This window comes from Thunnus albacares, chromosome 12 (assembly GCF_914725855.1).
Source record: "Thunnus albacares chromosome 12, fThuAlb1.1, whole genome shotgun sequence".
NCBI classification, from domain to species: Eukaryota; Metazoa; Chordata; class Actinopteri; order Scombriformes; family Scombridae; genus Thunnus; species Thunnus albacares.
Window position 1 is genome coordinate 6,824,913 of NC_058117.1, and position 22,038 is coordinate 6,846,950.

Below are 22,038 nucleotides of genomic sequence, written 5' to 3' on the forward strand. Positions count from 1 at the left end.
ATGCCTTTATGCATCACTGCAAATATTCAAATATTCATCAAAAATGGCAAATCTCTCAGTACAAGATCAAATATTTGATTATTAATGAGGCCAAATGAGAAAAAATTTCATAAAGATTGTCATGAAAAAGTGTTCACATGCACATTTGGGCATGTTAAATGAAATCGTTTCCAGTTGGACAATGTAAAGAGCAGTTACAGTAATAAAACTTATTACATAGGACAAAATAATGGGATGAGATGAAATGAAAGAAAAATACCTTTTAATATAGATATAAAACAACACAAAATTACACCATTGATTAAACACTACTAAAAACAGGTAATCACACTAGAATAAGGCTAAAGCAAGCTAAGAACTGACACAATTCACAAAGTAGGGTTAGGGTTAGGGTTAACATGAAGAATGTTTCTTTTGATTCAAACACTTTGCAACAAAACTCTCTTAACATTTCCTGAGTAGCCTCCACCAGGTGCAGCAGCTGTGACCATAAATGATAAAAGGCTCTGAAAAGCAAGAACCTTTATTCTATTAATCTTGTCACTGAGCAGAGTGTTCATTGCTAACAGCACTACAACTGTGTGTTGTTTTGTCTGCTCCTCTTCAAATATGATTTTTGCCTGTTGTAAAATGACTTAATGTTTTTGTAAAGACTGTGTAGCTCTTTTAAAAAGAAATTTTACTCTAAAATTATAAAATGTCAAAAAAATACACTCCTGAAAAGCCACAATTCAAAGCCAAAAGACAATATTCACCTCAGTCCAAGACGTGATTATCCACAGAGACTTCATTCTGATTCTGCAGGTATGCAAACATGACACCACAAAGGAACACTATCTTTATAATTTTATTTCTCTTGATCATAAACAACAAAATGGACTTTCTACAAATGAAGGTGAGACCTAAGTTACTATTAAGATTTCCAAGCTCTAGTTGGGTCCACAGCTGTTTGGGATGTCTCATTAGCCTGTTCAATTTACAATTCTAACACATCATTTGAGCTTCAGTGAGAGAACAGACGGTTCAAGCATGAAATGTAGAGCTGTTTGTTTCAGAGTTAATTTACAAACTCTTTCAAATGCTTTCTTCCCTTCTTTCTTCAAAAAGGTACGCCTCATAATTACATTCATATTCCCTGAATGTGCTTCCACATTTTCCATCAAACAGAATGTATCCAAGCCTATATGTGTTAATTAGCTATTTAATTATCTAGTTGTGAAATAAACACTGGTTGTACCAAAATAGCTTAACTGAAAACATTCTTGTGTCACTCCCATGGGCCGTTCATGCAGACAAGATTTTTAGTTACAATTAAAGGCAACAAACAGCAGTTGGAGCTGACAACAATCCACACCATTACTCAGTCTGTCCTTCATATTCATCTTTAGCAGAGCACAATGTTTTTCTTGAAACAAGGTACATGGTCACTGCTGCCACTATACCTGAAGAAGCACAGCTATATTCTTTCTTGAGCAACGTTATTGGTGTTAACTATTCACATACTGAAAATACAACTTATTACACACTGTAGATATGTGGACTTCTGACCAGAGCTGTGGCTGGGATTTTAAAAATACTGGGGGCCATTAATCCAAGTCCCCCTTTCCCCCCCCCAACAGCCCCAGGCATCAAAAAGAAAAGTCTTTAAAATATTTTCTTTATGTCTTTTTTTCTTGTATATTCTTTATGGAGTTAGTGGTTAAATTATATTTTCTGACAGTTTTATGTAAATGGAGCAGTTACTTAAACGACAGCTGCTTATAGACTCAATTAACTGAAAAGTGACTATGATGAATATTTTTATATTAACAGTAGATTATATGACTATCTGTATGAGGAAGGTATCACTCCGCAGTTTTCCTCAGCTCTATGGGGCATTTGAGCGTTATTTAGCTTGCTGTTTTGGTTTTGTTGCCCACAACTTCACTGTTTTATAATATAATTATACACATCTCAAGATTATAACACTGGCAAAGTAGCAGTTAAATGTGGTATATAATATATAAAAGTAACTGAAAGTGAGCATGTGTGATGTGCAGTTAACTAACACAAAATTACATTCAGTTACAGAGAATAACAACACTGCAAATATAAAAAATGAGCCCAATGGTATTTTCTGAATTCAGCACATATGTGCGCTCTGGGAATTCTTGTTGAGGAAAACGACATTTTGCAGGTCACCAACATCCCCTGATAACTCCTGTGGGATACAGAAAGAAAAATGAGTACTATAATCACTACAGCATATTCTTAATTATGGTGTTTTTTAAAAGATTATGATACATAGTGACAGATGTTTTAATGAGGACTTACACTGAGCCTTACTTTCATCCCCTCCATTCGTCTCAGCCTAGGATCCTGCTCTGTAAGTGGATAGTAAGGATCTTTAAGACATACAGTAAGTAAAGCAAATAATCTCACTTTATCTTACAAATAATTAAAATGATCTTACCTTACTCTTCTTACTCTTATTATAATTAACGAATGCATTTACAATATTACATAATATATTCTTAAGAAAGTTAGTGGCATGATCCTGCCAAGATTTCATATTTAAAATGCAAAGAAATGGAAAGTTGCCTTACTGTGCAGTTTCCACATCTTCCATGCAAATACAGCCAAGCCCACAAGAAGCATGAGAGAAGCACACACCAGCAAAGACTCCAAGATGTGACTAAGACAGAGACATAAATATACTGTGGTCTGTACAGAGATAGTCCAACTTCAAGAGCAGCTTTGGCTTACGCTATATCTGTTCTTACATAGTGACATTACAGCAAAGATGATGAAAGATAAATATTCCTGGGCTGGGCATGAATGGTATGATCATTATCTGTGCATGATTGAGTTCAGCTTGCATGAACTGTATCATGATGGTATTGATAAGCATCTATAATGGTTAACAGTGTAAAAGGCATCAAATCAAACACGGAAAGACCAGCACTCAGACGTTTTATGAGTAAATTTAGGTGGAAAGCCATATTGGACGAGATGTCCCTTGAGGAGCTTTAACTAAAAGTAGCTACAATAAGTTGAAAATAAGTATCACTACTGTTCCACTGCTTTTCAAGAGCATATTTACATTTAAATATTTAAAGATATGCTGCCACCCATTTCTCAAAAAATGGCACTATCATAAAAAATTGCTTCATTTTTACCTGTGACCGTTCCAGGAGTCCTTTGTGATGGGTTTTGGGGGAGGCAAGTATGCAACAGATTGGCTTGGTGTAGCAGGAGACATCACAGACACTGCTGCTGAAGATGGAGATATTATACATAGAGCTGAAAAATTTTGTACTATTATAAGCAAAAGAGTGTTTGTAGCAGTACCCACAGAGTTCATAAAATGAATATTGCTGATAAGTGACTTGTAATAATCAATGCCTTGTACAAGAGCCAATGCCATCTGTTACACACACATATTGATCTGTATAGCTGCACTTGGCTTCTTCTAATTTCAGCAGGTGGGGAAAATGCAATAAAGTCACAGGATTGTGTTTCATTTCATTCCTACAATGCCTGGTTTAATAATGATGTCATCAGGTTACTCCCTATAGGACAAAGATTTGTTTGGCTTTCACCTACCAGGCTGCACTAATTTCTTGTGAGATTTAGGGTGTTTTTTAGGCTGGCGTTGTAAGGGTTGTGGTTAAGGATGATAAGACTAAGAGTGTACAGCCTTGCTAGTGGCTCTGTGCTCACAGAGCTTTGAACTAAATGCTACCATCAGCATGCTAATATGCTGACGATGACAATGCTAACATGCAAATGTTCAGCATTTTCAGCATTTTAGTTAGTGTTAGAATGCTAACATTTGGTAATCAGTACCAAACATGAAATCATGCAACTATTGTTGCAACATTTTGCTCAAAACCACAAATGTCAACCTCACAGTGGTACTAGAGGAAAAGTCATTAGGATTCATTAGGATTCTGTACAATATTTTATAGCAATCTGTACAATAGTTGTTGAGATATTTCAATCTGGACCAAAATGGTCAGACCAACTGATTGACAGACTGAGATTACCAATACATATTGTAGCCATGCCGCTAGCATGGCTAAAACATGTATTTATAAAGCTGCACTAATCTATTTTTATATTAACAGTGGGCCAATTGACTGTAATGAATGGTGAAAGTGGTCACTCATAATGATGAAATCACAGAAAATTATCACCCAACTCAGCAGCTACCTCTAGTTCTGCTGAGTGTTTTAGTGTCTTTCAGCTAATTGTCTAAATCCTAGTTCAGATCAATTATTCACAGTGAAACAAAATGGTTTTAGAATGTTGCAGAGAAAAAAGGAAGTTGCAGAGCATCTGAAGCCATTGCATGGGGTCTCAAAAGACCTACCTTGTCAAACTGCCAAGTGCAGTTTTAGAACGTAAGGACTTGTGAGTTAAATTAGCTAACGTTAACAAACAAAACAGCGGTCACTAGCCAAACAGTGGTAACATTTAATCTGTTCATGGATATTAACGTTTCCTGGCTTTCTGTCTTATCAGTTTCTTGATAAGTGTTACTGCAAACACTGCAATCAAATCACTGTCATCTATGTGTGTGGGGCATGCCAGTGTGTCGTTGCTATGGAAACGGTCATCTGTGTCTGTGTGATTGCTTTGATGTGACTGGCCCAGTTTAAGAACATTTATGACCAGACATCTGGGGATTTTTTTGCAAGTTTCATCCAGTCTCCTTGCGAATCATTGATCTGAGCTAGCCTTTAGTTTTCCAGCCTGCAACTGTTTTGCTTCAGTCTCACTGCCATCCTGAACCTTGTTTCAAGCTACAGCAAGCAGCTGTTGAGTAAAAACTATCTGCCCAGCACAAAATGGCAGACAGACAAAGTTAGCCAGAAATATAGAGCCGGACATTTTTCTCAGGAGCTGGTGAAGACCAAAACAGTGCTGGATGGAGAGTAAATAGTAGATTTACATTCGTCAGGTAGACTGAAACACAATTTCAAATGAATGAAATGTTGCTTCTTATCTGCTGGATGTGTAAGTAGGCAACTGTTTGCCAGCACACTTCACATTTCAGCTTTACAACGTGGTGATACGTCAATGTAGTGTTTACAGCTTGTTCTGCTGCCCCCACGCACACAACAAAATCAATTAATGCTACTTTACATAAAAAACTTGCCTAGTGCAGCTTTAACAATGAATCAATAACAATGGTTCAGTGGCTAAGATTGTCTACATGCCCACTGAATGCAAAATTTTGATCTGAAAGAAAAAAAACATGTAATATATTGTATATAATTTTAATGTTAAGAGTTTTTTTGTCAACCTACTAGTTGAGGCTGGAGGTGTGACCTGCACATGCACGGCTATCTGCTGCTGTCCAACAGAGCACCAGTACCAGCCGGCATCTCTCATCTGCAGCTTCTTTAAGGTTATAGTTAAAGTCCCAATTCTGTCATCGCTGATGGCCACTGAGTTGTCTTCGTAGCTCCCTTCAGACCCTGTCATCAGACAGGAGCTCCAGTCTCCACTCCGACACCACTTCTTCTTGCTTTCTCTGTTGGCACGCAGTCACAGGGGAGTTAATGAATGCTGACTGTCCGTCACTGTCTGACTTCAATTGAGGATCTCAAACAAGTAACCATGTTTTTCTGGTTTACATAAGCATTGCTTTTAAGAAATTAGGATTCTAAACATTCTGATTGGTGAAATACTTGTAAATCAGTTTTATCATCATCATAATAAAATGGATGCAATTATAATATCATCAAAAGGAAAATCAAATACCTGTATCTCTCACTGTAGAGGCATTCAACTGTGACACTACTCCCCTCCTCCCCACTCAGTCTGCTGTTCACCACTGACAAACCTGTAGGAAATGAATCAACATGCACTGAGAGATTGCACTTGTAATCTAAGCATTTGAAAATGAGAAATGCACAAAAATGTATCTTCACTGGGGATTCATACAGGATTTTGTGTTCAAAATGAGTCCATCACTCACCATGAATGACCTTGACGTTAGTGTAAGCGACAACATCAGCGCTCCATACACCACCTATCTCCACACCACACATGTACCACCCAGAGTCTTCCTCCTTCAGGTCTTGCATGGTCACAGTGAAAACCAGCTGGACCGGATCGTCAAAAATGCTCACTTTGGCCTCAGCTGGATCGGCTGAACCGGGGTCATCTGTGCGAGCTAAGCTGGTACAGAATTCCCTCATCCTCCCTCGACACCAATATTTTACATAGCTGGCATACTGAGGCTCATAATGACACGGGACCGTGAGGGATTTACCTTCCAGGACTGCATGTTCTTCCACGGTGGTTACCCCACCACAGAGGAAGGCTGATGGAGAGCGGAGATGACTGAGTGTTCAACAGTGGCTTCAACTTTAACTTTAAACAGTTATGCTGCAGTCAGAACAGAACAGTTACTCATAGTGGACATTTCTTATCTATGATTGCGGAAAAGGAAAATGGCCCTGAGCAATACTTGTACCAAATTTATGGTTTCAGTTTCCTTTCTAAAAAACTTCCCTCTCCATACTTCTTATTTCAAAATTGGATTATCCCCCAACTATAATACAGATTTTTGGGGAACAAATATAACAGACCTTTGAAGACTTGACAAAATAAACATCAAACATACACTTGCCAAGGGGCCAAATACAGTACGGAGCTTGGCAGATATTTTAAAAACACAAAAGCCAGTTACACAAAAATGGTAACTTTTACAGCCTTTCTAGTCTGTCTTTGACAAATTATCAACACAGGAAATTAATAAATTGTAAGGACAGTATAATCAAGCTCAGAATAGCTAATGTTTTTACATAAATAGCTGAGGCATTAGAAACATCCTACATTGTAGCACCCACATTTACCAAAACTATAATATTAAAGTGAGTAGGCAGCAGCATAGATGTTAATCGTCCAAGGAACTCCTTTTTTATCAATTATCTTCAGAAAAATACTGCTGCAAAAGCTCATTGTACATTTGTAAGCATATGACCTCGGTAGTCATGGTTATTACCTGGGATCCATGGTAACAGGCTGAGGGCGAATATGAAAAAGTGCTGCATATTCAAATGTCAGGTTAAGGTTTACCAAGTGGACTCTCACCGCTGTGTAAACACAGACCACAGGTTCCGCAGTTCCAACTTCCTCCTGGTCATGTGACCATAAGTTGGATCCAGATGTTGCACATGTTAACCATCTAAGTGCCGGTTGGATTTTTATAGTGAGGGATACTTTTAGAAAACATTTACCAAACTGTAGTCAAAGTCCAACTTCTCACTGTGGTACTGACTAAAATTTCATGACTTTTCAATGACTTTCTGTAAATAATTTGGATTATTTACATGACCTAAAAGTGGAAACAAGCTAGTCCAAGTTAAATCTGCTACCACCTAATGCAAAATGTGTGTTAAGGTTGCAAAAAGCACTGTTGTATTTCTGTAAAGTGACCTATATTCTATGATATTCAAGAAATCAAGACCCTAAAGAAATAGTTTGATTTCTGGGGGATCGCATTTATTCACTTTCTTGCTGAGAGTTAAATGAGAAGATCTTTCATGTCAGTACAGTAAATATAAAGCTACAGCCAGCAGCTGGTTAGCTTAGCTTAACATAAAGATTGTAAACAGGAGGACAGATCTAACCCGTCTCTGTCCAAGGGTAAAAAAGAAAAAAAAACCTGCCTACCAGCACCTTTAAAGTCCACTAATGATTATATCTTGTTTGTTTAATCTCTACAAAAGCCTAAAGCCAAGCTAGCTCTTTCCCCTTTTTCAAATCTTTATTAGCTAAGCCAACTAGCTGCTGGCTGTGGCTTCAAATTAATCAAACGGACATGAGAGGAATTTTATCTTTGTAGCTCTCGGTATGTCAAAACCTTTTACTTTCTACGGGTTTGGCCTTTAGATTTCAGCATGTCCTCCCTAGTCTTATATCTCCTCATGTTCTTATTTCAGAATTAGCCATGTTTTTAATACCCTTTTCTCCAAGGCAACCAAATAACTGAGTGCCTTCCCTCCATGGAGGGAATTCTTTTGGCAGGCTGCAATGAAATGATTTGATTTTGATGGCTGAACACTTTGGATTTTGTCCAGTCTTCATTTGTTGGATTAAGCTCCTACACACAGCCCCCTCAGCCTCTGATTTAACAAACAATTATTCCAAGCCTCTCAATTTGCTATGTGAAGGGTGACAAGGATGTCCCTAAAGTCCCTTGCTTTTTGCTTTGGCTGCAAAGCCTTTTATGGCCATTCAGTCCCTGGAAGAACTTTGGATAGAAATTGCAGATTAGTCCTTTAACAGTTTGGACAGACCTCAGAATTGAAACCTAACTTTCACTAAGCTAATTCCAGCCAGTCAAGACCGGTGACAGTATCTGGTTCACATATCTGTTTATCTCTGTCACAGGAAGATAAGATACAGGAAATACAAGATTTTTTTTTTTTTTTTTTTTTGTGAATTGCTGCATTAAACAGCAGTTCACATAAGAATTAAAGGGAGAGTTAATCAAACTGTCACAACTTTTCTTCTCTCTAATAGAGCATGTAAACCTGACTGAAATGTCAGGTAAAAAGGTCTTCCATCAGTTTAATTGCCATCACTCCCCACACATTTTTTGAAGTCTCTGACTCTAAAATGTCTTCATATTTGTTGTCAACCTGTATGGTTTAGATAAAATGGTGTCATGATGCCTCCTAATGTTTGTTTTTATTATTGGGGTTCTCATATACATTGTTTGGTGGTTTGACAGCACTAGCATTTGCCCCACGGGCTGCTGCAAGTTAATGAGACCATTTTCCTTCCACTGCAGGGAGGGTCAGTTAAATCACGATCCAATTAGTCTATGATTCAGTCCCTTAGAATGTTTTCCATTTTCAGGAGGAAATGTGGCTCACTGTCCTCTTCCTTAGTACAGTAACTCCTATTATCTCAAGTTACCTTGTCCTACCCAAAATAGTGATTTGATAAAAGTTAAAATATCTTAAGGGGCTGGAAAATAAGAGGAGAGAAATGAAAAAGCTTTTAGTCTGACAAAGTTCTGGGAGCTTTAGTACTCTCCACTATTTTCTTTACTCAATTAGTTATCTTCAACATGGCCTAACTATAGGATGGGATGTGCACTCAGTTACCTTTCTGCCTCTTCATAGTTTTTTTTTTCTGTAACTCACATTTAAACTCTTACAGGTCGAATATGTCCGATATCTAATTTTCCGGTTCCTGGGAAAACCACTTCATTTCTAATTTACAAAGGGAGCAGTGTCACTGTTATCTACTTAATATCTAGAGGTGGGTACGTGTATTCTCTATGCCTGCTATTAAATCAGCATATGAAAAGATTTAGATCTGACCTTTACAGGAGGAACCTGGGTTGTCAGACTTGCTTCACTCCATTTTTCATCTATGTATGCAAGGCAGTTCATATCCAGTCCAGACTGGTCCTTAACATTCAGATCCCCAGCCCTTCAGGGACTTTACAGAGAGAATGGCTTAGATGGACCATGGACACTTTTAAAAGACTATATAAATAAATATAAATGAGACATTTAGTTTAAGAGGTGATTTGCACTGTTCAAGATATAAAGCCAGTACAATGAATAGAAACCTGAATCTTCTATGTAGTACGGAGATGTCCTGTCAAGGATTTTTGATGCAACGAACTCAAAGCAAATATATTTAAAAAATTTTGTCTAACCTCTGGAGTGCTGTTCTTGTGTTGTGTATTTGTGTTCTCTGTATTTTGGTCTTGTTGTATTCTTTCTTTTTTTTTTTTTTTTTTTTTCAAAACCAGACTAGCTCAAAATGTACTCTCAAGTGAGTCCGCAGTGTGAAAAATGTAAATGTGCATCGACTCTGTGCAGTTGAAAGCACTTTGGGGTTCCTCCAGAACAAGTAATAGAATCAAACCCTCTCATTTCTCTGGGTGTAATGTTCTTGCTTTCTCCTCTTGTACAGTTGAGTGCAGTTGAGTAGTAGGCCTGGTGCTCAGCTGGGAGTAGTTTGCTCCACAGACTCCAACTCTCATTGGCTGCAAAAAAATATTGTCAATCAAATCAAAAAAATCTGTGAGGTACAGAACCAGTTCTACAAGGTATGACAAGTGATTTTTGTGCAGCCACAATATTGAGTCCTATATTTGCAGCTGCAATATGTCAATATAGAGGTCAAAGGGAGGTTAAGGGGATCAATCACTCTTGTAATGCTTTGTCTAATGTTTGTGGTATTGCTTTGTGTGATGTACTACTAACTTCCTTAAAAAAACCTTTGAAATTAATATAATTATGAAAAACATGAGTCTATGGCCTTATTGGTCAACCTATCCTTTTCTTCCTGTAATATAATAAACAAATGTATCATTGTGCTTAAAATTATGTTCACACTCATAGAGAATGTAATGTATTTAAGAGATAGATCTTTAGACACAATGCCTACAATAGTCTAACCAAACCTTCTTTATCCATCTTGGTGTTAACAGTGTATTATTGAAAATAAATTGTATATTAAAACCAAATAGCATGAGTAAACTTCAAGTACTGTTTCATTATTCAAAAGGTCGCCATTTCACTTCTTTTTATTTCTTTGTCTCAGTGCAAAAGGGAATGCTTTACAAATTTTAACATTTAAAAAAAAGAATGACAGAAATTAACCATTATCAGTACGAAAACTGCAATGCACCATATGTGACAAGGTGCAATTAATTCAGTGTAGATGATGGGTTGTACTTTTTCCAAATCAATGGCCAAAAACCAGATGTAGCATCAAGTCTTGAAGGAGAGTTTTGATAACTTCTCTTGTCTTGACCTATGAAAAAAAGGAAGATGGGGTTGGATTAGAGACAGTGAGGTATGGAGGTAGTTACTAAAAAGAAGACACAGAGATATAGAGAACACAAGAACACTGTTTTCTAGCAAAGCAAAAAAAAAAAAAAAAAAGTGCCATCCTGTGGATTTCTCGAGAGAAGTATGACTGAAAGCTATCCTATCACATGCACTGTCTGGAGCTGCTCCGCTGAGAATGAAGTGATGAACTGGCAAGGATGTGAGAGAGCATCCTTTGAATTCATGAAATCTCCCATTTCTTGTCCATTGAGACTCTACACTATACATGGTTTGGGTCATATTTCTCAGATTTCCCTTAGAAAAAGTTCCTTAAAGTGAGACCAAGTAACTTTTGAAAGAAAAAATAATGTACTCTCCCTGTTAGTGACGAGTTTAATTCATAGGGAATAAAACATTTTCATCAAATCAATAAACTCAGAGGTTCTGCCATTAAAACATGACTTGGTCTGGTATGACCAGGTGCTTATGGTGGCAAACGTAAACTAATAATAATAGATATTGCTGAGTCATGTGGGTGACTTGATGACTCTTTTCTACCTGAGCTACTGTTGCACTACATTTGAACTTACCATTACCTTGCTGTTGCCACAGTGGCCACTGTACAGCAAAACTTACAGTCTCGCTTTAAACTGAGTGTGTTCATTGTTGAGCAGTCTGGTTTAAAAAAATGAATTTACATTGTCAGTAATAAAGAATGTGCAGAGGCAACTGACTTAAGTGCTCTGACAAGGCAGCAAAAACATTAGTAGCAACTTGTAGCTAATGTGGGAGATATCACTCAAACAAGGAGGCAAGTTTAACTAACAGATGCAGATATTTCATACTTAAAAGTGGTATGAAGCATACAGCTAGAGAAACTAACTGAGAAAAATAATATGATGACTGGATATGTTAAAAACACCACTGAATATAAATCTTAGCATAAATTATTTCCATTGGGGTTTGAACTACATGGTGTTAATGTGGTTATTAACAAAAAACACATTAATAATGCAACTTTACACACTCATAAAATGAGAAATGCATGTGTCAAATATGCACCTTCTGAGAGGGGGACAGTATTAGTTGGATGCACGTCTTTTCAACCAATGAAATTCATCACAACAAGATGCAGGACGGTGTGAGCGAATAGAAAGTCAGCAAAGGCTCTCTCTGGGGAGATAGACAGGAAGTCTCCTTTGTTCTGTGGGTTGATCTGGATACGAAGACACACTAAAAAAAAAAGGCAAAAGACATGGAAGATTTAGTATTACTGCAGTGCACCATTTCCAACTACCCAACTGGCAGAGATACATTACTAACATTTTAAGGCATTTAACTGCAACTGACCATTATCTTCATAATTTACTACACTGTTCACTATTCTTATGATTTTTTTTAGTACAAAAAACTTCACAAATATGATCTCCCAAGTTTCAATTATTGTAAGACCAACAGTCAAAAAATGTATTAAAATTATAACATAAAAGAGAGAAAGGCAACTAAAACATCACTTTTGAGAATGGTGTCTGATTCATGCACCAATGAAATATTGACACCTCTCTTTCAGTGCAGTCTCGTTTTTTATAGTGTGATTGTCACTTGATATCACTGTGCAGTTTGGTGCATTGAACATTGCTTTGATTAACAAAATCACTTAATCTCAATCACCCATTTATTGTTAATGGAGAAGTTCTGCAGTCAGTGGAATCACAGGTTCTTTTCAAAGTGACCTGGTTATGTCAACTACAGTTTTGAGTAACAATGACTTGATTATCTGTGACTATGGGAATACAATGGATTCTGAAATTGAGTACTAGCATACACTAAATTTGGTAATTTACTTGATACACTACAACTAATGCCATCTAATGCAACAACCTCGCGATTACTCTCGCGGTGCTTATGGTGTTGAGTTTTTGTCCACACTGTTTTAGAGATGTTGGTTCAACTTTGCAGTCAACTATTTTTTGTTAGAATACATTTTATTGCATTATTACTCAAGCCACTACATTTTAGTTAGCTTACTTAGCTCAGCGCACACGTCGAGCCAGAGGTCCAATGACCGACCGAAGCTGAACGCACTGAGTAGACCATTTGGAGGGAGGGGGTTCAATTAAAGACTTTTAATTGAATAACTACTTACCTGCGAGAATGAAAGAGCCCACACATGAGATGAAGCCCGAAAGAAAGCTGTTGAAGGGGAAGGTGCCAACGAGCAGACAGTACAGGAACTGCAGCGCTCCGGTCAGCAAGATGTACAACAAATACGCGTCCACCACTTTCAGCTTGTTGGGCGTCGTGGTGGTGTATTCCTCCAGGAACCGAGAGATCACTGATATGACCGAATTCGACATGGTTACAGGATATTTTTTACTAGAAGGCGATTTTTGCACTGTTCGTCTTCCTCAGTCGAATGAGTGACGTGTCCCCACCAACCGGAAGCACTTTGGTGTAACAGAAAATAAATTCCGCGTCTCTCGGAAGGAACCATAGAACAGGGCAAAAAGCCCGCAGGTTTACAACAAAGAGGTGTAATACGTGTAAGATGTTCCACTCTGCCACATTTCGATCCAACTGCACTGCTACCAGTTTTGTTACGGCACTCTCACCAATTTTCTAGCGAAATGAAACAGGTCCCAGCTGTGAATCCCCTCCCAAAATATCATATCATTGATATTACTCCACTTTTAAAATTCTCCAGCTCTCAGTCCACATACAACCGGCCGCTAGTGTGTTTTGTTGGCTAGTAAGTCAATGTACTGTCAAGTTTGTGTCTGATAAACGCCGACCTAAAAACGTTTTAGGAAATTTACTCAAATAATGCAAGGCGAAATGTCTCTATTTTGGCTGTGAGCACCCCGTACGTTGTATTTGGGAGGTTAGTTAATGACAGTGAGGCTTTATGTGTAGTGAAGCATCTTCTCTTTAGACGATCTTTGTACTCGGTCAGCTGATCTAGGAATGTACAAGTTACAAAACATAAGAAACCCCGTAACACGCAGTAGTACCATTTAAAAAACAGATACAAAGAAACGACTTGAAATCCCATAACGTAATTTTGCTGATTGTAGTCACCGGAATATGTCAACCAATGGATCCTGCTACAACCACGGCTCCGATGCAGAACGACTGTGAGACAGAGTAAGTAACTTAAATACTAAATAGCTGCGTACAGCCTTCCCTAGTCTGCTTACATTTCATTTCAAACCTTTATTTATACGGGATAGGCCATTGAGAGCAAGCACTCTTTTTCAATTATGACCTGATTACAATTCAAATATAAAATATAAGAAAAAAAAAAACAAAAGCTATATATAAAAAGCAATAAAACATAATATGAAACAAATTAATTATTACATTTCTTAATTATATTATGCACATAAAATTTAAAGCTTAATGTGCTAGCTAAACTTTTGAAAACTGATTATGTGTATTATGTCGTTTTTTGTCGACATTTACTGCGGTATTTACAAAGGAATACTGTACTGTAGTGTTTTGCTATTGTTTCTAAACGTATCTCTACCATATCCTAATGTAAAATAGTGTTACTTCCTACACTGACGTAAGGTGTTTATGTGTAATTACCCAAGAGAAATAAACCCTTTTTGGTACATTTTAGAAATGTAGCTCACTAATTTGTGTGTATATACATATATATACAGTTGAGAAAACTATCAAGCCTTCTGTGACCAAAATGAGAGTAAAAGTATTAGTCCACTGTAAGTTAATCACTGTCTCACTGTGAACTCCTGTGTCAGTACTTAAGGACTACTGTGTATAATAGTGATTGAATTAGGTGGTCTTGATCCAGCACTCCTGACAAACTGGTCCTTTTATTGTCATTCATTGAAGAGCAGCAGTGAGTGACACGCCACAGTGACTCAGCAAGTTTGAATTGGCTGTTGACTGCCGAACAGGTAGAGGGTCTGGTGATGTACCTGGTGTATTGATGGTAGAGGTAGAAGTGTGGCGCTGGCATATTTCTGCCTCAAGTCAAAGAGGAAGTGGGAGGTAAACCCCCCTCAGCTCAGCTGACTCGCCTTTTGATTTGCAGAATAAAAACTAAAAAAGAGGGAAGTGTATTGCATTAAACTGCTTGAGCGATAAATGTGATTTGTGTTAAGAGGTCACAGGTGACCTACATACAGTTGTATGCAAAAGTTTGGGCACCCCTTGACAAAGAACATATTTTGAAATTATGAACATGTTATGAAAACATCTTTCTGGCATGTGCACAAGTTTGGGCACCATAAGAGTTCTTATGTCTCAGATTCTTTTTACAAGGTCTCAGATCTTAATCAGCTCGTTAGACCTGAGGCATCTCAACAACTGTCATCAGGAAATGTCAGCTGGTGCCATTTTCAAAGCTTTACAAAGCTTTGAAAGCTTTGAAAATAAAACTCAGCAACCATGGGTTCCGTTAAGCAGCTGTGTAAGAAATGAAAGTTACTGATGCCGACAATGCAGGGGAAGGATTTAAACATAAATGAAAATCTGTGGGAAGATCTTAAAAGAGCTGTGCATGCAAGACGGCCCAAGAATATTGCAGAACTAGAAGCCTTTTGCAAGGAAGAATGGGAGAAAATCCCAAATATAAGAGTTGAATGACATGTAGCTGCCTACAAAAAGCGTTTGCAAGCGGTGATATCTGCCAGAGGGGGTGTTACACAGTACTGACTGTGTAGGTGCCCAAACTTTTGCAAATGCCACAATGTTTTTTTCTTTTTTATTGTTGTTCAATTTATGACATAAAAAAGTGTCTATGCGTCATTTTTTGCTGAAAATATTATGTTTTCCCCCATATTCTAGAGGGACTGTGTTTACTTTTTTTCAATTAAAAAAATCACCAAAATATGTGATTTGTGAAGGGGTGTCCAAACTTCTGCACACACAACTGTAAATATTAACCATTACATCACAACTGTGGGTCCCGGCACTGACTTTGATTGGCAGCATGATGGCTGTGACATGAGACTCTCCTTGGTGTGTAACCCTTGTGTTCCGTACACATAACATGATAACATTAGCTACACTGGCTTTAACCTTGGACTCCTGTCAGAAGTATCATAGTGTTGCACTCAGCATGAGCTAAACATTTCATCTACTATCTCTTCGCTCTTTTCACATCTTTCCTTTTATTTATTTCTTTTTTTGTTAGGTCAAGTTCAGTTTGGAGCTGGTGGCCCTCCTGGCGTCCAACCTCCATGTCCCTTTTGAAGACTACAGAGTCCAAGATTCTCAACTGTAAGATCATGTTGACTAATACTGGCTGATGTACTGTAAGTGTAATGAGACACTTGCTGTGTATTCAACAAGCTGTTATGTCGCTGGCTATTGAAGTTACTAATGGTTTTACTAATGGTCATTTGTCTCTGGTCACAACAGGTATTCAGAATGACCTTTGGGCCAGGTTTGTGACCCTTCCAAACCAAGACCGAATATGGACTCTGACCCTCACTAACAAGGCAGTTCGCAAACCTGTGACGCAAGGTACTGACCTCTGCCACCCTCCTCTCAGCCTTTGTTTGCTTACTGGGAGGCAACAGCTGCACTGTAATATTATCATAACATATGGATAACATAACCCATAACTATCTATCTTGTCTACCAACTGTGAAACTTACATCTGCTGCCTTAAAAGGTGTCCGCTTCGTTCTATTTGTGTCTGTCACTCTCACACACGTTCTCCTCTATTTCTTTTCTGCCGCCCCCTCCTTTCTCCTACAGCTGCTAAGACTCCCCTGGTGATGGTTCATGGCTTTGGAGGAGGGGTAGGCCTGTGGATCAGGAACCTGGACGTGCTGAGCCGGTCACGGCCTGTATATGCCTTCGACCTCCTGGGTTTTGGCAGGAGTTCCAGGCCTTCTTTCCCCTCAGATGCTGAAAAGGCAGAGGAGCAGTTTGTCAACTCTATTGAGCAGTGGAGACAATCTGTAGGCCTGGAGAACATGATTCTGCTGGGACACAGTCTGGGGGGGTACCTGGCGACCTCCTATGCCATCCAGTACCCTTCTAGGTATGCTGATTGAACTCTTAATACATGTCTTGAGGGGATCTTTAAGGATGAAAGACTTTAGTAGGTCATGTTCTATGAAAAAAGCCAGAATTGTATTTGAATAGCAGTCACTGAATGAGTCATGCTCAATATTAAACTGGCTTGTGTCTATTTTTTTTTATTTTATTTGAAGAATTGGAGCTAAAAGTTAAATGTATTGATTATTACATTTAATATTTATTCATTAATTGTACATAATCAACTCATAATGCCTTTACCTGTCAAACCCATTTTAGGTGAAATTAGCTGTTAAGTATGAATAAGGAAAACAACATTTATGGAGTCACATACAGCTTGAGTAGAGTTAAGGCTACTGATTTGATAAACACTTAACACCTGTAATAAATGACTTTTTGGCCACTTAGAAACAAGATGTAAACACAACATATAATACTTTTACATTTTATATGATGACGCTGTTAACAAGAAGAATTTGCCTGTTTACACATCCAGCAGACACAGAGCAACATTAGCATTTATTTGAAGTCAGGCCACATGATGAATTGAAGTGTTTTAGCTCTGTTAGCTCTCTCAGGACTTCACTAACTTCTGAGGGAAATGTATGCCCCCTTAGCTGGTAAATCCTCCACTACTGTATGTTCACCAGCTAGATGATATCTGATAAGAATGGTGAGAATGAACCAAACAGAACATTTACAGGCCATAAAACCAAAAAAATGAGCTGAAAGATGCTAAAACGCTTTGTTTAGCATCTGGGGAATTGCAGAGTTGGCTGATAATTCTTTGTGGGTTTGTCACTACGAGCAACACCCTTCACATTACACATAGTCATCCGATCCATTGTTAATGTAAAAATTTTGATTATAGCAGCTTTAAACTGGTACTTGTACTAACACTTTAAAAAAGCGAATAGGAATCTGCTGCCCTGCCGTTTATCAGATATAAATGCAATAAGTGGCCCCTTATTTGTGCATCCATATTGTCTGCTTGAGAGACATGCTAAACAAAAATGTAAAAGAAAAATATATATTTATTTTAATGATTGTTAAGTACATACAAAACTAATGTTTGATGATCATATTTTCAATTTAGAGAGCTTAGATATCTGCTCTGGGTGCAATCATAACCTTATGAATATCAATAAAATAATATGATGACAAATACACAGCAGATGATGTGATTAATGTATTGTGTTCTTCTCTCTTCCAGAGTGTCACATCTTATCCTGGTTGACCCGTGGGGTTTCCCTGAGCGCCCACAGCCACAGACACAGACCCAGGAGGGTCAAAGTCAGGGGCCAGAGGTGGTGAAAAGGCGGCCTATTCCACGCTGGGTGAAAGCTATTGCAGCAGTGGTTTCCCTCTTCAACCCACTGGCTGTTATCAGAGCAGCAGGCCCATGGGGTAAGACGTGTAAATATCTGTCTGCTGTTGTGCTATGACACATGTAATGCTCTCATCTCACAGTGTGTAATTGGTTCAGGTCCGGGCTTGGTGAACAGATTTCGCCCCGATTTCAAAAGGAAGTTTGAAGATATGTTTGACGATGACACTATGACGCAGTATATCTACCACTGTAATGCACAAACCCCAAGGTACGTCAACACACACGTCACATAATCACATTTTGAACAAAAGAACATAACACTTGCAAAAAGCTGACACGGGCTTTAGAAAACAGTGACGCCCTCTTAATTCCACATGCATTATTTTTTCATTGTCTTCCTCAACTAATTTCCATTCCACCTTTTCCATTTACTTTCCTTTTCCCAGTGGTGAGGTGGGTTTCCGGGCCATGTCGGAGTCTCTTGGCTGGGCTAAGAGGCCTATGCTTCAGCGGGTTCATCTGCTGCCCCCCTCCATGCCACTCACCATGCTGTATGGAGCACAATCCTGGGTGGACAGCTCATCTGGAGACAGAGTTGCCCAGATTAGGAGCCAGGTCCACACCAAAGTGCTGGTGAGTAGAGATGCCAAGTTTCAAATACATAGAGACACAGAGTCATGAGATACAATATTATCTGATTATTAGTTTAGCTCCATTCGGTGTTCAGCTTTGAACTTGTGTAACCCTAATTTCATTTATATTTTCTGCACACTGACTGTAGTGAAACTTAATATAGTTATACATAATTTCTGACTGTCTTTTCTATCTTTATTTCCTTATCTGTGTCACTCTGCAGCTGATAAATGAAGCCTCTCACCATGTGTATGCTGATCAACCAGATGAGTTCAACAGAGTGGTCGAAAATATATGTAGCTCTGTTAACTGACATGTGCGTATGTGTACAAGGACTCTAACTACATAGACAATTCATGGTGGTTTCAACACTGCAAACTTTGCATGTGAAAGCACACTGAATGGTTTTGTTTCAGGGCAGTAGCTCTTCATAACTTTGAATGTAATTTTGTTATGAATCCTGTCCTCATAGTAACAAGTTAGTGATATTATCGTAGTGAAATTGAGTTGTAATTTGTTGGCTGATGTACACTATTATTTTTTTTCAAGCTAGTATTGTCGTTAAATGTATTTATTACATATGATATGTATTTTTAATGTGTCCATACAGGAGATTAATTGGACCACTTAATACACTACTAAATTATTTTGCCCATTTTTATGTTGTTTTTTTTACAATAAGTGAAACACACACATAACTGTGGATGCCAAGGGTCTATGTAAGGGTCTATAAGAGCAGCCACATGACTACTGATTCACTTTTTTTTTTACATGTTCCTGAGATGAAGCATTAAGTACTATATGTAATATTTTCTTTGACCCCCTGCTTTTCTGTTTTACCTTTTAATTTCTGGTTGTGTATCAAACAGCTGTGTGTATTTTATACCTTGAAAATAATAAAAGCCTATTTGTCAGATAGCCTTGAGGCAGTAGTGGAAGAAGTACACTGGCTATTTAAGTAAAATTAACATGGTCATAATACTTCATTACAAGTAAAAGTACCTACTTAGGTAAAAGTAAATTGACCCTGTGACTGATTACATTATTAGATTGTAGCTGGTCAATGTTGAGCTAGCTTAGTATGCTTATCTGGTTTAATCACGTTGTGAGATAATTAGCAGGGGCCTCGGGCAATTATTTAAATGGAGCCATCTCAGAAGTAAAGATACCTTGTGGAGTGCTTGACCTTTAGTATGTGCACGAGGATGCATATGCACACGCGTGTGGGTGATGCAATGTGCACTCCCGCCAATGGTTTCAAACTATTTCAAGGATCTATAGGTGGCTGCAATTTGCCAGCAAATGCAAGGAAGAAGAATGTTGCTACTACTAATCATGGAAGTAAACGCGTTGAAAATGTTTTAATGAGGTATGATATTTTACACTTCTGTAAACCTGCATGACCTCAAGGACACACACGGTGCGTTTTGGTGAGTAGCACACAAAATAAACATAACTTTTGTGTGTTTCCAAGAAAACTCCACTGAGTATCTTTTTAAGAGGGAATGTCTTTTCAATGGAACTGCCAACAACTAGACACTTTTTCACAATGCAAAATGATTTTTTAAGTTTTTTTTCTGTAAAATCTTAATCTGAAATGTAACATGTAACTACAGCTGTCAAATAATTGTAATGGAGTAAAAAGTACAATACTTCCCCTTGAAATACAGTATATAGTGGAGCAGTTGAAGGATAAAGTAGCAACAGTGTGCTTAAGCACAGTACCTGAGTAAATGTACTCAGTTAATTTGCACCACTGCCTCCAAGTCTACTAATGGAGAAATCCACATGTAGTGCACTTTGTGGGGTAACCAGTAGAGGTCACTAACAAATGTCACTCCTATTAGGTTAACTGTGCATTTAAGGTTTCTGCCTGTCAGCGGTGGAAGATGGACTGTGTGGTCCTGCATTCAAAATGTTTTATGAGTGAAAATATACATGCATTATCAGAAAGTGAAACTACTCTTGTCCGGGCAGAATGGCCCATTAGTGTTAGTTGTTATATTGTCGAATTATTAGTAGTATGACATTACATTTAACAATGTATTATATTTTATAAGCTGATCAGTATGTTTTGTATGTAATATATAAACATGTAAAGTAACAAGTTACCATACTTAATATGGTCAAATAAAATTTCCCGTCAAAAAGTATTTAAGTGCAATGGTACAAAATGGAAATACTCAAGTACCTCAAAACTGTATGGAGCACCACTGCTGTCTGTACTTCTATTTCAGTAAAAGTAGCAATACCATAAAATACGTTTTACAAGTAAAAATTCTTTAATTAAAAAAATCAAAAGTACAAAAATGCTAGCAACAAAAGTAACCTAAATCATCAAAAGCAGGCAGCAGAATGGCCAGTGTTATAATAAATTAATGGATTGTTATCACTGATGTATTAATGTTTCAATATTTTATAAACTCATCAAGGGATTGCATGTAAAGTTTTGATGTGAAAGTGGCTCTCAAATGAATGCAGTGGAGTAGTTGTATAAAGGAGCATAACATGAAAATACTATTTATTTATATAATATCACAATCAGTTATACAATGTATGTCAATATGTCAGTATCTTCAATTACAAAATGCAGCAAAGGTGTGTCACTTTCCTCCGGCTGCACACTTGAAACGTGTTATTAAGAATTAATTCATCCCTTATGCAACACATTTTTTTGTCCACAGTTATATTGCAGAAATGGAAAGTTACAGGCTGTCACATTCTTCCTCTTTGATCTCTTGATTACATCATCATTTTATCCTCTCTCACCTTTACAACCTGTAAGGGCTTGCCTGTTGTACAGAGGTAGAACATAACTCAGGAGCCTGGCCTACATACTAGTAAATGTTTTATTACCAGCAAAGCACAGGAAATAAACTAGAAATACCGCCTTGCGTCTGTATGCCTTCGCCAACTGGTAAAGTTTACATCCATGTCTGTCCAGACTCATAATAGTTGTAGTGAAGATTTTGAGGGATATTTAGTATATTTAGTAGTTTAGTATATATATATATGTATAGGATATTTAAGTATTAAGTGTATTTTCCTTGAATGTGTTCACATGCTTGGCCAATAAAGCTGATTCTGATAAAACACAAAATTGTAGCCATGACAGTAAACAATGCTTCAGATATGATGTTGCTACAAAAAAGCTACAAATTCTAAAACGTGGATGCTTCACACACATCTTCAACCCGGCAGCACAGATGATCTGTACAATCACCACAGTGTCAAGGTGGCCACCCAAGATTAGTGTCACCA

At 37.8% G+C, this 22,038-nt stretch overlaps 3 protein-coding genes across 6 annotated transcripts; 1 reads left to right on the forward strand and 2 right to left on the reverse strand.

The window, feature by feature from the left end:
- Positions 1-245: 245 nt before the first annotated feature.
- Positions 246-7,470, reverse strand: pigr (polymeric immunoglobulin receptor). 2 transcript variants are annotated; one of them, XM_044367779.1, is made up of 8 exons: positions 7,001-7,470; positions 5,969-6,316; positions 5,752-5,833; positions 5,295-5,521; positions 3,159-3,255; positions 2,586-2,674; positions 2,314-2,363; positions 246-2,200 (listed from the first exon to the last, which is right to left on the reverse strand). In XM_044367779.1, exons 1-8 carry the CDS (start codon positions 7,047-7,049, stop codon positions 2,123-2,125), a joined length of 1,020 nt encoding a protein of 339 aa, XP_044223714.1. In that variant the 5' UTR covers positions 7,050-7,470; the 3' UTR covers positions 246-2,122. The 2 variants fall into 2 exon arrangements, with proteins under 2 accessions (XP_044223714.1, XP_044223715.1); XM_044367780.1 differs by having other exon boundaries at positions 3,159-3,252; positions 7,001-7,468.
- Positions 7,471-10,534: 3,064 nt separating this feature from the next.
- dad1 (defender against cell death 1) lies at positions 10,535-13,294 on the reverse strand. Its single transcript, XM_044367781.1, has 3 exons — positions 12,946-13,294; positions 11,862-12,032; positions 10,535-10,782 (listed from the first exon to the last, which is right to left on the reverse strand). Exons 1-2 carry the CDS (start codon positions 13,154-13,156, stop codon positions 11,902-11,904), a joined length of 342 nt encoding a protein of 113 aa, XP_044223716.1. The 5' UTR covers positions 13,157-13,294; the 3' UTR covers positions 10,535-10,782; positions 11,862-11,901.
- A 98-nt stretch (positions 13,295-13,392) lies between these two features.
- abhd4 (abhydrolase domain containing 4, N-acyl phospholipase B) lies at positions 13,393-21,913 on the forward strand. 3 transcript variants are annotated; one of them, XM_044367776.1, is made up of 9 exons: positions 13,393-13,943; positions 14,655-14,719; positions 15,961-16,046; positions 16,188-16,292; positions 16,530-16,818; positions 18,028-18,221; positions 18,301-18,412; positions 18,591-18,777; positions 19,001-21,913. In XM_044367776.1, the coding sequence occupies exons 3-9, from the start codon at positions 16,007-16,009 to the stop codon at positions 19,088-19,090; spliced, it is 1,017 nt and encodes a 338-aa protein (XP_044223711.1). In that variant the 5' UTR covers positions 13,393-13,943; positions 14,655-14,719; positions 15,961-16,006; the 3' UTR covers positions 19,091-21,913. The 3 variants fall into 3 exon arrangements, with proteins under 3 accessions (XP_044223711.1, XP_044223712.1, XP_044223710.1); XM_044367777.1 differs by having other exon boundaries at positions 14,660-14,719; XM_044367775.1 differs by lacking the exon at positions 14,655-14,719.
- The last annotated feature ends 125 nt before the right edge of the window (positions 21,914-22,038 follow it).